At 30.7% G+C, this 15,598-nt stretch overlaps 1 protein-coding gene across 1 annotated transcript; it reads left to right on the plus strand.

Annotated features, from left to right (window-relative positions):
- Window positions 1-5,881: 5,881 nt before the first annotated feature.
- Window positions 5,882-7,919, plus strand: LOC135928558 (uncharacterized). Its single transcript, XM_065465013.1, has 4 exons — window positions 5,882-5,966; window positions 6,182-6,549; window positions 6,596-6,845; window positions 7,810-7,919. Exons 1-4 carry the CDS (start codon window positions 5,882-5,884, stop codon window positions 7,917-7,919), a joined length of 813 nt encoding a protein of 270 aa, XP_065321085.1.
- Window positions 7,920-15,598: the final 7,679 nt, after the last annotated feature.

The following is a 15,598-nucleotide window of genomic DNA, read 5'->3' on the forward strand; positions in this document are numbered from 1 at the left end:
AATTTTCAATCATGAATGAATAATAAATTTTACCTTTATTGATGGACGAATCAGAAATTTTTCTATTTTATGATTATTCAATATGTTTTTACATGGAAAAAATGTTTCTTATTAACACCCCAAATACTAACATTATTCACCAGAGCTCCTGTTAGTCAGCATTGCTGTTCACTGCCCACCGCATGAAGGTAGAAAATCGATTTTAGTGGAGCAAAGAGATGAAAAAAAGAATGAATAAAAGAAGGAAGAAATAGAAAAAAAGAGAAAGATATGAATTATAAGAAAATATAATAATTGTATATACACCTCAAGCCTTGACGATTATCGGACTCCAACAAATAAGCATTTGTAACCATATTAAAAAAAATATAATATAGTAAATTTATAATAACAAAAATTTTTCTAATATTTTTAAGAATTAGTCTCGGGTATATCACCGTATGTTTCCTTTTATTTGAAAATGTTGTTGTCATGTCTTTGATAGTTTTGCTCGATGTGGTATTTTGATGATGATGTCATTTCCTTGCTCGTAGTTTGCCGTAAATAACCTGAAATAAAGCGTGTAAATTGAAAGTACAAAATAAAATTTACTCATAATGATGGTCGTGTGCTCGATGTGGTATCGTTTTAGATGAGTTAATTTGTAGGGGCAGAATTTAACACGTCCTGATATACGATATTAAAAGTAAATACTTTGTTATCATTCAAAAGTATTCCCTGATCTTTTGTAGGTAATATTTTAATTTCCATATTATTTTTAAATCTGCAACGTGTTAGAGCGACATAGAGCTGACCATGGGAAAACACAGGTTCTGGAAGAAAAAGGCCGACATTGTCAAATGTTTGACCTTGACTTTTATTTATAGTTATAACAAAAGCAGGAATGAAATTGGCGTCTTTTTAATATGAAAGGCAACCGAGAATCGCTGGGGGATAGATCAATTCAAGGAATAAAAACGCGATGGCCATTATGTGTCCCGGATAATATTTCAGAATCTATGAAATTATCATGCAAATTTTTGATAAGAAGGCGTGTCCCATTGCATAAGCCTCTGCTGGGATTCATGTTATGAAGAAGCATTATTATTGTCCCAACTTTAAGATTTAAAATATGAGGAGGCATTCCTGATGGGGTTTGAGAATGAAGAAATTCAATGGGGTAATTAAGTAGGTCCTCACGATTATCTGTTTTTAGAATTTCCTGGTAGTTTTTGAATAATTTCGTTATTTAAATTTAGGGTTATGTATATTTTTAGTGGTTAATATAATTTTTTTTGAAAATAGGTTAATATCAGATATTTAATATATATTATATGTAAAATTGTATAGTGTTATATATATGATGATGTATTAGTTGGTAATAATTTTAGGACCTTCATGGCAACATATTTTTAAATTTTCCATGAAATAGTTTTTTATAAAAAAATTATTAAGCATTTTAAAATATAATCAAAATAAGAAATTTTCTTGATTTTTTTATCAGGACAGACTTGTAATCAGTTTATATAATAAAAAATAAAGAGATTATAAAATTTACTGTTAAGGATGTTGAAGCAATATTACATTGATTTTGATTTTCAGTACTACTACACTTTGAGATTGATGCAATAAGGCTTTTCTCTTGTCGACAAAGTTATTGTTATATAACCAATGATATGTATATTCTAATTGATTGATGATTCACTTAATAAATGCAGTTAAAAGTGCCCATATTTAGTGTTCTAGGCATATGTATTATTTTATTATGTATATTGATATAATTGTATTGATAAATTATTATTATGATTTATTGGTTTTTATAAAATAATTTTAAAAAAAATTGTAAAAAATAAATAAATTTGGACTAATATTGTTTTTTTCGAGGAAATAAAATATAAAAATAAATAAAATTTGACTTATGACATATTGAATATTTGAAATAATAATCATAATATATAGGAGACAGATGTAGCATGATTTTAATATGATATGATTATTTAGACTATCTAAATTTTTATTAAATGAGTGTTATTTTAATTATTAGATTAGATTTATACATATAAATTATATTTTCACTATGTCAGCTTGCAATCAAATTCTCTGTTTGAAATGTATCAAAATAATTTATTAAGAACTATCAATTTAATATTATTAGATATATATATATGTTTTTCAATTTTTATAAATTGTAAATAAATTGTCGCTTTAAGAAAATATAAAAATTAAATTTATTTAAGTACATTACACTGTTAAAAATATAATATCAATATCACTCATAATGTCTAAATATCAATTTTGCATTCAATTGAATTTTAATTGATTTTTATTATTTAAATTATTTTATAACCCTAATAAAATAAAATTTTTTCAATTGAAAATTAGCAAATTTAATATTCTAAGCCGAGTTTGAAATTATTAATCAACTCATCACACATCTTCAGCCCTTATCAATTGGGTGTTGGCGTACTGACGAATGTGAAGCTGCAGTTCACTTAACAAAAATTTATCTTGAAAATAACCTAACAAACGAAACTTTAGTGAAAATCGACTTTTCAATGCTTACAACACTCTTTCCCACAACATCTTCTTACATTCCACTTGTTCCTATTTTCCTGCTTGCGCCAAATTTCTTTTCTCTTGCTACCAATCCCCCCAAGCCCTCAGCATCACTAACCAGAAGGAACAGCTTAAAACCTCAAAATACACAGAAATTACTAATAACCAATGTTTCAATCCAATCATTTCAACTGCGCTTGTCACCTTCGGCAAACTTGCCTTAGCTTTTTCCAAGCAAACACTCGGAAGAACATCGAGAGGGGTTTTTTCGACAAAGGCTTGCCATAGCAATCCTTAAAGCCAATTACATCAGCTTCAATGGTATTCTACTAGCCAAAAACTATCCTAGACCCTTTATACCTCTTATTCTTTTCCTCGCTTTATACCATCTCCGGTCTTCATTGATATTTTTAAAATTTTTCATACATATCTTTTGTCCCATTTTAATATCGACTTTAATACGTCATATATTCATTATTTATTATAATATATTATAATGTAATATTATTATAATATTTTTCTCGTAAAGAAAGAAAGAAATTAAATAAAGTTTATTTTTATTTAATTACCATGCCTCTTCCAAAAAATATTTCCTAGGATCCAAAAAGTTTAAGAAATTTCTTTATAAAAAGTAAGTAACATATAGTTGATAATCATCTATTATATAAGATTGGTTATAAAATATTAGGTAAAATGCCACTTTTACAGACATTTTCTTAATTATAGTTAATATTTCAATAAACTTTACTAATCAATGCTTTTGATCTATAAGTAATAATTTGCATTCAATTCTTTAACGCCATCTATTTATTTTCAATAAATATAATTATTAAAATTAATCATCTTATTATTTATCCCACATTAGATGTAATACTTATTAAATAACTCTTTTTCCTTCTCTTTTTTTAAAAGTATTTTTATTCCTTTTTTGAAAAACAGTTCTAAGTTAAATTTTTAATAAGTTTTGATATTATTACTACATAACTCAAAGCATCAATATTATATTTGCATAATTATTTCTGATAAGGTTGGCAGGGAATTGAGTACAAACAGAAATTTAATTTAATATAAAATAAAACAAAATTACAATCTCTCTATTTGGTCTAATAAAATATCTATATATATATTTTTAAATGAAGAGTTAATTATTTAATATATTAATAAAAAATCATTTTATAAATAACAACGAATGAATGAAACAAATTACAATTTTAGCTATACAACACCTTAGTATAAATAAAATAATTATATATATAAATCCATATTTAACAATTTCTTCTAAAGATTTTTAGTTTTTTTATTTAATCAATTTACCTATAGTAATAAATTCAGATATGAGTTTACATCGTGAATGTCATGGCTATAATTGCATAACCAGCTTCTATTTTGTGTGACTATTTAATTTAAGATTATTACTCATGCTGCTGAGAGCATTTCAGCATAATTTAGAATAAGGAATAATGGTCAGATCGTTTAGTCATTTATCATAAAAATAGAAGATAATTTTTTTAATAATTTTCTCGATTACTTATCTAGCTTCCATAATGTCATATAGGTCTAACCAACATATAGTTTTATAATTTGGATTAGTCGTTTATCAAGAATTATTAATTTGACTAGGCCTACAAATTTTTCCTTATTAGTTAATTCTATAAAACATTGTCTAAAATGGCAACACAGCGTTAAATTAGTTTAATGATCTTTTGTTAATGTAGGTTTATAAGATAAATATTGCTTTGTGTGGTTTTTAAAAACCATTATCAATTGAGGCTAAACTTTTTTTTATCACTTATAACTCTTTAGACAAATATTTTTTCTATCCGCAATAGAAAGTATTTAATATTAACACTACCTACGACGGTCCCAAGTCCGTGTGCAAAATGTGGAGGGTTGGCGTAGGTCGGAAACCGGCTGTAAAAACCAACTCCAAAATGATGATATTTTCAAATAAAACTACAAAAGAAAGCTAGGGCGTCCTCCACAAACGACGCGCACTGCATCTCCCGCCCGTGCAATGCGAATAATACACCAGGGTTACCGCCTGACTCACAACGAAGGCGGTTAAGGAATTTAGTTGTGGATAGAATGCGAATAACATGTTGGAATGTGGGTACGTTGACGGGAAAGAGCATCGAGGTCGCACAAATGCTAAAAAGAAGAAAGATACACATCGCCTGCTTACAAGAGACGAGGTGGAATGGAACTAAAGCTCGGGAGTTAGGAGAGGGATACAAGTTATTCTACAGTGGGTCACTAAATCGTAGAAACGGGGTCGGTATCGTTCTAAGCGAATCGTTCAAGGACAAGGTGGTGGAAGTCAAACGATGTTCAGACAGGTTAATGTGGGTCAAGATTGCAGATCAAGGAGGCCTCCTAACCGTTATGTGCGCGTATGCTCCTCAAATTGGGTGCATGGAATCAGAGAAAGATATATTCTTCGATTCATTGGAAAAAGAGATACAAGGAATACGACAGGAAGAAAAGCTAATTATTGGGGCGGACTTCAACGCCCACATAGGAAAAGATCGTCTCGGGTATGAACGAAATCATGGGCTATGGGCATGGTCTGAAGAACAAGGAAGGGGAAAAACTTCTCCGAGTATCCCAAGCATATGACATGGCGATCGTTAACACTTATTTTCAAAAGCCTGAAGATCATATAGTGACTTATAGAAGTGGAAAGCATTTTAGTCAAATTTACTATCTGCTTATACGGCGAAAGGATTTATGGAGGATCAAAGATTGCAAAGTAATACCGGGAAAAGAAATCGCCAGGCAACATCGTCCACTTGTCATGGATCTTGAAAGAAAAGTGTTTCCGGAAAGAAGAAAGGTTTATGAACCTCGGATTAGGTATGAAATGCTAAAGGACATGCCGACGAACGATAAATACCATCAGAAAGCCTCCACACTCTTGGGTGCCAGGAAGTTAGAACGAAACGTAGATGACAATTGGGAGACGCTAACTGCGGACATAAAGGAAACGGCGACTCAGATTCTAAGACAGACCAAAAGAGGCAAAGCTTTGAATTGGGAACTATGGTGGTGGGATCAATAAGTTAGTGATTTCATCGAAAGAAAGAAAATTCTATATAGACGGTGGCATAAATCTAAAAAGTCGGAAGATTATCATGAATATAGGGAGGCAAAGAGAGCCGCGAAGAAGGCCGTTGCAATTGCGAAGAATGCTGCGTACACCAAGATGGCAAACAAACTGGATCATAAAGGGGGCGACAGGCTTATGTATAAATTGGCCAAGATAAGGGAGAAGAAAAGTCGCGATGTCTGAGTCCTTAAAATAGTCAAAAACGAGGAGGGTCAAACCTTATTCAAGCCGAAGGAGGTGATGGAAAGGTGGAAAGGATATTTCAAGGAACTTATGAATATTGCTATTCGCAAAGATTTCCTTCCCGATATGGAGCCAAACATAAGTATGGTCGAACCCTTTCAGGAGGATGAAGTTAGGACGCAAATGAACAAGATGCAAAAAGAAAATTTAATGGCTTAGATGGAATTCCTATGGAAGCATGGGTCGGATGCTGAGAAGAAGGAGTCACAACCATGACGAACCTCTTTAACAAGATATTGGGAGAAGAACGAATTCCTAAATAATGGAGAGCAAGCACGATTGTACCCTTATTCAAAGGCAAAGGAGACCCTCTGGAGGAATGTGGTAATTACAGAGGTATCAAGCTAACTTGCCACTCCTTGAAACTTATGGAAAGGATCTTAGTAACAAGGCTGAAGAACGAGGTGGAAATATCGGCTAACCAATTCGGATTTGTGGCTAGCAAATCCACGATCGATCCGATCTTCGCACTAAGACAAATGATGGATAAATATGGAGAAAAGAAAAGAAACATACATATGTTCTTGATTGACTTGGAGAAAGCTTATGACACGGTCCCTCGCAATTTAATATGGTGGTGCTTGAGAAAACAAAATATCCCTGACGCATATTTACGGCTTATGAAAAATATCTATGAAGCCTTAACTTCTTGCGTTAGAACGACAGTTGGAGACTCTAAACCTTTTCGGGTTGAAATTGGATTAAATCAAGGATTTAAAAGCCATCTGGTGTATGCTATATGCCGATGATATAGTACTATGCGAAGAGACAAAGGAGAAAGTATTCGAAGAAGTCGAAAAGTGTTCAAAACGCTTAGCTAGATATGGTTTAAAGGTCAATAATCGAAAAACGGTATACATGGAGATGAACGTTACAGGCACCCCATCGCTGGATGATAAATTAAAGTATCCAAAAGTAGACAGGTTTATTTACCTAGGCTCGATGCTACATCAAGAGGGAGGTTGCGCAAAATAAGTCAATGCACGGATCCAAAAAGTATGGCTTAAATGGCGAAGTATATCCGGTGTAATGTGAGACAAGAAGATGCCAATATGGTTGAAAAGCAAAGCTTACAAATCCATCGTAAGACCGGTGTTACTCTATGGAAGTGAAACATGGGCATTAAACTCTAGCCATGGAGATGAGAATGATACGGTAGAGCTTGGGATATACTAAATTCGACCATATGACGAATGACTGTCTCAGAGCAAAAATGGGTATTCAACCTATGGCGGACTTGATAAACGAAAATCGGTTAAGGTGGTATGATCATATACTAAGAAGGGAGGAATGATGTAAATCGAAAAGTATTGGACATTGAGGTGCCGGGGAAGAGAGGAAGAGGATGACCTCGTGTTACGTGGAAAGGTCAAATAGATAAAGTTATGATGACTAAGAAGATAACATGGCCATTACTCGATCAAGATGGAAGAAACTTATCAAAGCAAACCCCACGACTGTGGGACCATAATAAAGAAGAATAGAAAGTATTTATTATTGTAATAAATGGATAAATATTTTTTATTAAAAAATATTATAAATGTCTAGTATTGATTTACTTTAATTATTTGTATGCATAATAAATGACAAAATATGAAATAAAGAATAATTGTTTAGAATTTGCAAATTTCAAGGGCAAGAGCGAAGCGATGGTACGCCAAATAGGGAGTATGTGCATAGCCCCCCCCCCCATAATTCTTTTTAGTTGAGCTTCCCTGAGATTGTAAATGTTAGTGACGCCTCTGTCTAGTAGTATATATTCATAATTGTTTACAACATAAGGAATTAATCAAGATACTTAATTGCAATATGATACCTATTTATCATACCCTGTCATCCTTTAATTTTTATTGATATACTTGTATAAATTCATTCTAATTCTATTTAATATTATGTTTATCTCTATGTGAAAACTTGCACAAAAGCTTGCGGGCTTTATTGCGGAACGCCATTCCTGTTAGATGAACCAAACGACAATTCGGTGAATATGGGACTTCATAAAAATTACGGGGCAGAATTGGGAGTGTTCACCTGATTTTAAAGTCTAAAGAGAACGTTATGTAAACGTTTAAGACATGGTTGGAAAAGAACCCACATTCTTGAAAGTTCCCGCGAATTATTTTATTCCGAGATTTCCAGTTGATCTCGAAAAGAATAAATATAAAAGGTAAGGTATTACGGAAAATATAAAGCTAAGTGGAGATATTGGCGTTGTCTGGCTGAAAGTTTGACAAATGTGTTCGGTTTCGCAGTATAAAGCTGAAGGGTTTTCGTCGTGATTTCTATCAAGTTTTTTTTATTATTAAATGTTACACCCCTTTCCAGGTGCCTTTAAATAAAAAGCAATATGTATTTTGTCCTAGATTCATGATTAATTATAGCCCATTTCTTTCTTTCTTCCATTCTTTCTATATCAAATGTTAAAAAAATAAAATAAATTTAAAAGAACATAGTGTTTATATATTAAAAACTAATCTGTGCAGTTAAAAAACTTAACTCTTATTCAATCGGAATAATCACTTTTATGACTTTGAAAGGTGGTTTTCTGGAAATTGATAGAACCTATTTTATTGTTTATCAATTTAATTTAATGGAAAAAATTGTAATGGGATAAGATAACCTTCTTTGATACAAACAAACTGAGTATACGCTATTTTACTCTTATCGCTCCCCTCCACTCTCTTATCAACCTCCTCTACGCTATCAACCTCCTCTACGCTATGAACTACCACCAACTTTTATATTTTGGCTTTCTCAACCGATAACTATCAAGCATTGAAACCCCCTCCTCTTCACACTTTAACGCTCTACACAGGGCGTAAATACTGATAGACTACTGTCCCCTATTAAAGGTGATATAATTAAGTATAATGAAAAAATTATAAAACCATAAGACTTGTGGTCTGGATGCCATACATAGTGAATTCCTAGAGAATAACCCATCGTTGTAAGCGGAGATTTTTTTCCCTATTATGACAAAAGGGAGAGAAGGGCCATGCCCAATAGATAGAATTACTGTCATCCTAATTAACTTCCCAAATACAAATAATATCAAATATATTAAAGACTGAAGAGGGCCTCTTTTAATCCAGTGATTTATAGTTATTCACACATATCATTTTAAAGAGACTAAAGCCAATGGTTGAACAAGACTATGTGAGCTCACTAGTATAGTTCAGGAAAGGTCATAATGCACTCGAAAACATATCGTCATTAAAAGCGATACGGAAAAGCTAATTATTTATTGAAGCATTAGACTTTAGGAAAGCTTCTTGATTCTCTTATTCATTCAAGTTTGTAGAAGGTATTAGGAGTTAGGGACGCCTGCCCATCTTTTGAAATTTATAATTAGTATATACGATAACTACTCGATGCAGATTATATATGCTTCAGAAATACCCAGAAATTTCTACTAAAATTGGGTTGAAACAGAGATGTGTCTTATCTCCGCTACTTTACAATTACATTATAAACCATATTATAAAAAGAAGGTTAAAGTCTTGTGTTCAGAACAGTTGGTAATGGATGATATAAATATACCAGTGTTTGCAGATGACCTTTGTTCAACGGGGGAATAATACCAGAACGTCAATCTTAGTGAACAATATAATCATGAAATCCAGGATTTCGGAATTGAAAATGAATGCTGAAAAAACAAAGGTGATGACCTCAACCACCACGTTACCCCATGTTAACCTAAGAATAAACGAGGAGGATAATGAGGAAGTCGAATTCTTGAAATATCTGGGAATTATTTTTGACAGAAAAGGAATAACTAAACAGGATTTAGTAGTAAAATTAAACAAGGTAAGAATCAAATATCGATCTTTTATAAAGGCACGACTTTCAAATTAATATCTCTCTCGTTAAAGACTCGATTTTTTAAAATTTTAGTACTCTCCTACTGCATTATGGCATTGAGAAATAACGATATTTATCAACAAATGCCTAAGGTATATCATCAAAACCTTCTTTCCTTTTAATACATCCAATAGTATCTTATGGACTAGATTAGCACCCCTTCCATTATATAGGTTAATAGAATATAGGAAAAGCGAGTTAGTGAGTCATATCCTTAGGCCAGCCCCTAACAGCCTAATCTATCATCATTCATTATATAATCTGAGAGGAGACATCCTTTATAGGTTCCTAACGTACATAAATAGTTGGTTTGGCAGGATACCTAAATCATAGCAGAGATAGGCCTTTCTTGGGAATTCATCAAACGGGCTACTCTAGATAGACGTACATTTAAGATAATCTTGAGCCCAAAACACGACTATATAACGAACACCTGCAGAGGGGGGAGGTAAATTCTTCTTTTATAGTGAGATCTCAAATACTTCTACTTGGCCTCAAATTCTTATGTAATTTTGGCTCGAATAATTAAAATTAAACATATCGCAATTCGTTGTATAAGGATTATCGGTTTTTAAACCAGTTTTTCAGCCTATGAGTTAAGTAGACTAAAGGGAAACTAATGTACCACTTTTATATACTAAAATTCAACAATAATTTAATAGGTTTATAAATTTAATTGTTATAAGTGTATTTGTCAGGATAGCTTCTTGCTCTGTATCCTCCTTCGCCTACTATACTTAATACTAATACTTCAATTTGATAATATGTAGTTCCACCCTTATATTTAAAATATGCATTACAAGGTTTGTTGGTACCCTTGAGAAAAAATATCGCCATATCCATATGACACACGTTAGCTCCTATTTTTCAGGTCTGTGACCACGTGTTAAACAAGATAACATAGGATTTAGATACCATAACTGCTGAAAAATGATTAAAGATGCCAAAACATATCCCTCTTATATAAACTTCACATCTAATATAAAATAAGGCTATAAAACTATGTATTTTAATTAAGAGCTTCTTATATTTTTCAATAGTGGTATAACTGATTGAATTTATCATAGATATATTATGTAAGCAAAATATTAGAAACCTAGGACCGAGTAGTTTATTTTGGAACCTAATATTTTAAATCCCTATTATTAGGTATAAAAATAAGAATAAATGTAATATATTTTTTGAAAATCTGGGCCAGGCAGGGCCGTGCAAATGATACCTCTGAGATCCCTGAAAAAATAAATAAAATGATATAAGTAAAATCCTTTTTTATGATTTTTTTTCTTGCAAAATATAGGAAATAATTTAGAATAATCGTTATCTTCAGAATAAGCGAAATTATTCTACCCTTTTCCTTATTTCTCATTGTACACTACTTATTTACTTTGCCTTCATCCTTCATTTTCTCAATTAATAATCCTTAGCTTCATTCCTTCCTGTTTCGCCTCCAACCTCTTTAATTATGCAAACTCATATCGTGTAAATCATTACAGTTTTAACTCTCATTTCGAACCAGAAACACATCCCTAGAAAGAGAAGAGCTAGCTTTGCATGAAATTTTTCCCACTGACATTTCGGCGTCATCCCAATTGCGCCTCCAAACCTATTGTTAACTTCCATACTTTTTCGCCATTTGATTTCCAAGGTTTTCCTTTCTCATATTTTTCCTTCTCATATTTTCCCTTACAAACAAAAAATGGCTTCAGTCTGAAAAAATTTTCTTTTCCGGGCTAAATATATCTTTATTATTTAATAAATCAGCAAAAATATTATTCCTTAGATAAATATTATTTATTTAATGTCCGTCTCGAACAAAATGTATATATATAATTATATTATATAAATAATATATTTAGATATTATATATATTATATTGTTTTAAAAGCAAATATGAACATAATTTATCTCATTTTAAAGCTAATTTAATATAAAAGTGGGTATGGTCAACAAAAAATATTTTAAAAATCTTCCTTTTTTTAAATAAAGAATTTTATTTTATTTTAATTTTTTTTCTTACTTACCTTTAGCTAATATAATATATTAAATTTTTTTATTCCATATTGAAGTATAGATAGATTTATAAATATATCATTAAAAGAAAATTATTTTTTCAAAATCAATGAATTATTTATTATTTGTGGCAATTTTAGCTTGGAATATCGCGATATCTATTGAAAGTAAAATAAATTGAAAAAATTATATATAATGTTGTTATATTGGGATATGGAATTAAGGATTTTAAAACCCAAACGTTTTATTCGGAATCTTTGAAAAAAAAAATTTCTTTTTATAGTGTGGCTGAAGCCATTTTTCTATGTAAATAAATTTATTAAATTTTTTTAAAAAATATTTTAAATCCCAAACCTTCGCGAAAAAGAATAAATACAACCACCATTCTAAATAATAAATATTTTAAAAAAATAGACTTTTTCCCCTCTTTACCATTATATTATTATTATAACTAGAGATCTGCAAAAGTAGGCCCCCGGCCCGTACTAGGCACGAGCCCGGCCAGAAGCTAATTTTTTTAAAAAAATCGGATTCGGGCTGGATCGGGCCTATTATTTTTAAATAAAATTATGGCCGGGTAGGGTCGGGCCTTGGAAATTTTTTAAAATATATTTAAATTTATCAATTTTATATTGAACTTTTTATGTAAAATAAAAATATTTAGTTCAAGCCGGGCCGGTAAATTTTCTCAAAAAAAATTTCAGGTTCGGGCCGGGCTTGAAAAATTAGGCCCGATGCAGATCACTAATTATAACTATACAAAAAATAATATGTTATAAAAGTTCGTTCATTTTGTATTAATTTTATTTATATTTTTAGCATAAATAATTTTTTTAATTTGGCCAGATAAACGAAAGAGCTTGTGCTTAACACAAATTTCGCTGCGCTAAAAACACGTTCAACTGGCCCAGAGGATAGAAGGGTTTATTATGTTTAACCCTGTATTGCATGTACTATGTTAGAATAATTTTTTTTTGGCAAACTAGATTTTTTATTTCTCTCGATACTATTGATAATCTCATGGCTCACTTTTTTTAAAAAAATTCTAAATTTCTTAGAAGATGAACGGTATGTGGATTAAAATACACATTATGCAATTAAGGATACCAATTTCAATTTTTTCACAATAATTTTTATTATACTCTAAACTATAAATATATATATAATTTTATATAAATACAACAAATATTAAATGTTTGAACATTTTAATTTTCATGAAAATCTATAAAACAATTATTTGTGGGCGTAAAGCATAAATATACACTACATTTTTTGCAAGATACTTTTGTAATAAATATGCAACCTGGAATTTTACATCTACTCTTTTTATCATTATATTTGGGCCAGTGAGCTGTGAGGTCTTTCCTAACCTCTTCATTTGGTAAAGATTGGGCTGGTCCTTTTTTACATTTTTCCCGATAACCAGTTTGAACTGATTTTCGTTTTGGAATATTGTTTGAAGTGCATTTGCCATATTTGCAAAGGACTTCCGCCACCGAAATTTTGAAATTGTACAAACTTAATAGATCCTTGCCTGCTATTGATATACTATTATAATCCCGTTTGTATAGCAACCAAGAATTTATAAGTAACATGTCGAATACATGAAATAAAATTCGATGGTACCATTTTCTTGATTTGGTATGAATTCTATATAATGAAAGTAAAGAATCCATAAGATCTACACCTCCCATTGATTTATTATAAACTTTAACAATGTTTGGACATTTTATCATTATTTTATCCTTTTTTTTCTATCATATCTTTCGCAATCGATAAGAGGATGTGCACCTACAAAAGTGCTCAATAAGGTCACAGCACGATTGTCGTGCCACTTCACTGAATTTAACTCAACCCCGTTTATTATTGTTTTTTTTGAAACAAAAAATCCTCGCCCTTTTTTTTCAACTCCTTATCTGTTGGGAAGTTGATATTTGGTAGTCGATTACCTCTGACCGTGGCCGCGCAAAATATCCCTCTTTGAGCGAGTACGACTTGCAAATTTGGTGAACAAAACCAGTTATCAAAAAATAATTTATAATTAATTTGCTGCGGTATATAAGAAATTAAACGTAGCACAGCATTGCCACTTGCTCCAACATCAGGCAATCCTTCCGCTGGTAGTATTTTCCCAGAGTATACTTCAAAATTATGGAGAAGGCCATCATCTCCGCATAGTAGAAAGACTTTATAGCCCCATTTTTTGGGCTTTTGGGGGTTATATTGCTTTAATCTGCTCATCCCTTTGTATGGAATTATTTGCTCATCTACGCAAATATTTTCCCCTATCGATAAAGATTTTAGTATATTATTGGTTATAGTTATCTAGGGTCTAATTTTATGAAGTGGGTCATGGCCCTCACTTCCAAGTGGAATAAATTTGTCATTATCATTTATATGAATGAATGATTTGATTTGTTCCCAGCGATTTAGGGTCATGACATCAGCCACCTTGGCCTGTCTTGTATTGGTGGCCCAGTAGAGACATGCTCTGGGAAGTAAAATAATTGACATGTAAAAAATAATTCCTATAAATTTTTCTAATTCATCTATCGATAAATTCAAAGGTTTGTTGGAATTGCATTGAATTGCATATAAATTTGATTCGTAAACAATTAGAGGTAATAAATCAGTGAGATATGTATTATAATAATCCATTGGTTTTTTTACTTTATCAACCGTTGGGTTTTCTCCTTTCCACTTTGGAATAATTAACGGTAAATTAGTTAAGCAATTTTTCCAAATCATTTTTCTCACGATTCCTTTTTCATTATTTATATTTTCATCCTCTTCCGATTCATCACTCTCATTGAAATCTAGATATTTATAGATTATATAAGAGCATACATTTTAAATATACCTAAATCATTATTTTGGGTTGACAGAAACTCCTCATCAGACGATTCACTTAAATTTGAATCTTCACTATCATTAGGTATGGTACCACAATTCATAATTCTAAAAATATAAAACTCAAATAAAATACCTTATTTGCATAATGTGTCTTTAAAGCAACGTATGATTATTACAAAATATAATTATCAAAAATAATAAATATATATAAAATAATTTCATAAACATTAATTTTTACCTTTTATTTATCTAATTTTAATGTTTTGAATTTTGTCAAATATATTATTTATCCTTTTACGATGTGTAGAAAATTGAGAAGAAAAATTTTATAAAAAAATAGCCATTTTTAAAAATAGGGTTTATTAAAATGCGAAATTAAAAATTAATAATTGATCACGTGGCCCAAATTAAAATTCCAATCGAAGATATAGAATATGGCTACAAATACACACCATGCAATTGATTTAAAATTTATTTATAAAATATTTATTATATAATTTGTGGTATGTGGCTTGAGATACACAGTATGCAATACAGGGTTAATAAATAAAAAATTCTGAGAATTTATTAATAATATTTTAAGAATGGTCTCTAATTCCAAAAATACTTATTAAATACTATTATCAAGAATCTTTATTCAGATCCTCACAATTTTTTTTTTATATCTATCAAAATTTAATCAATTCAATACTTTTAATTTCATACGTTTTTTTAGATTTGAGCTTCAAGATATCGAGGCTAAAATATTTGAATTAGCACATAATTTTAACTTAAAAAGTTACTTATTGTCCTATATTTTTTTATTATGTGTAAAATATAATTCTTATTAGTGCCAGGGCTGGGTTAATTCATCTTCATCTTAAGAAATGAGTATTATTGTGATGAATGGATTTAGCTAATATTTCTTATAATAAGCTTAGAAAACTTATAAAATAGGGAAGGTATTTTAGAATTATCATTATCTTCAGAATAAGCGAAATTATTATGTTC

This window comes from Gordionus sp. m RMFG-2023, chromosome 4 (genome assembly GCF_954871325.1).
Source record: "Gordionus sp. m RMFG-2023 chromosome 4, tfGorSpeb1-WG-v2, whole genome shotgun sequence".
NCBI lineage: Eukaryota > Metazoa > Nematomorpha > Gordioida > Chordodea > Parachordodidae > Gordionus > Gordionus sp. m RMFG-2023.

Bases quoted from the DNA above. Each gene is read 5' to 3' on its own strand.
- LOC135928558 (XM_065465013.1), top strand. From the start codon at position 5,882: ATGGAAAGGTGGAAAGGATATTTCAAGGAACTTATGAATATTGCTATT. The intron at 6,550-6,595 runs GTTGGAGACTCT...GATTAAATCAAG, and splicing joins CTTCTTGCGTTAGAACGACA to GATTTAAAAGCCATCTGGTG. The intron at 6,846-7,809 runs GTTGCGCAAAAT...CTTGCACAAAAG, and splicing joins GATGCTACATCAAGAGGGAG to CTTGCGGGCTTTATTGCGGA.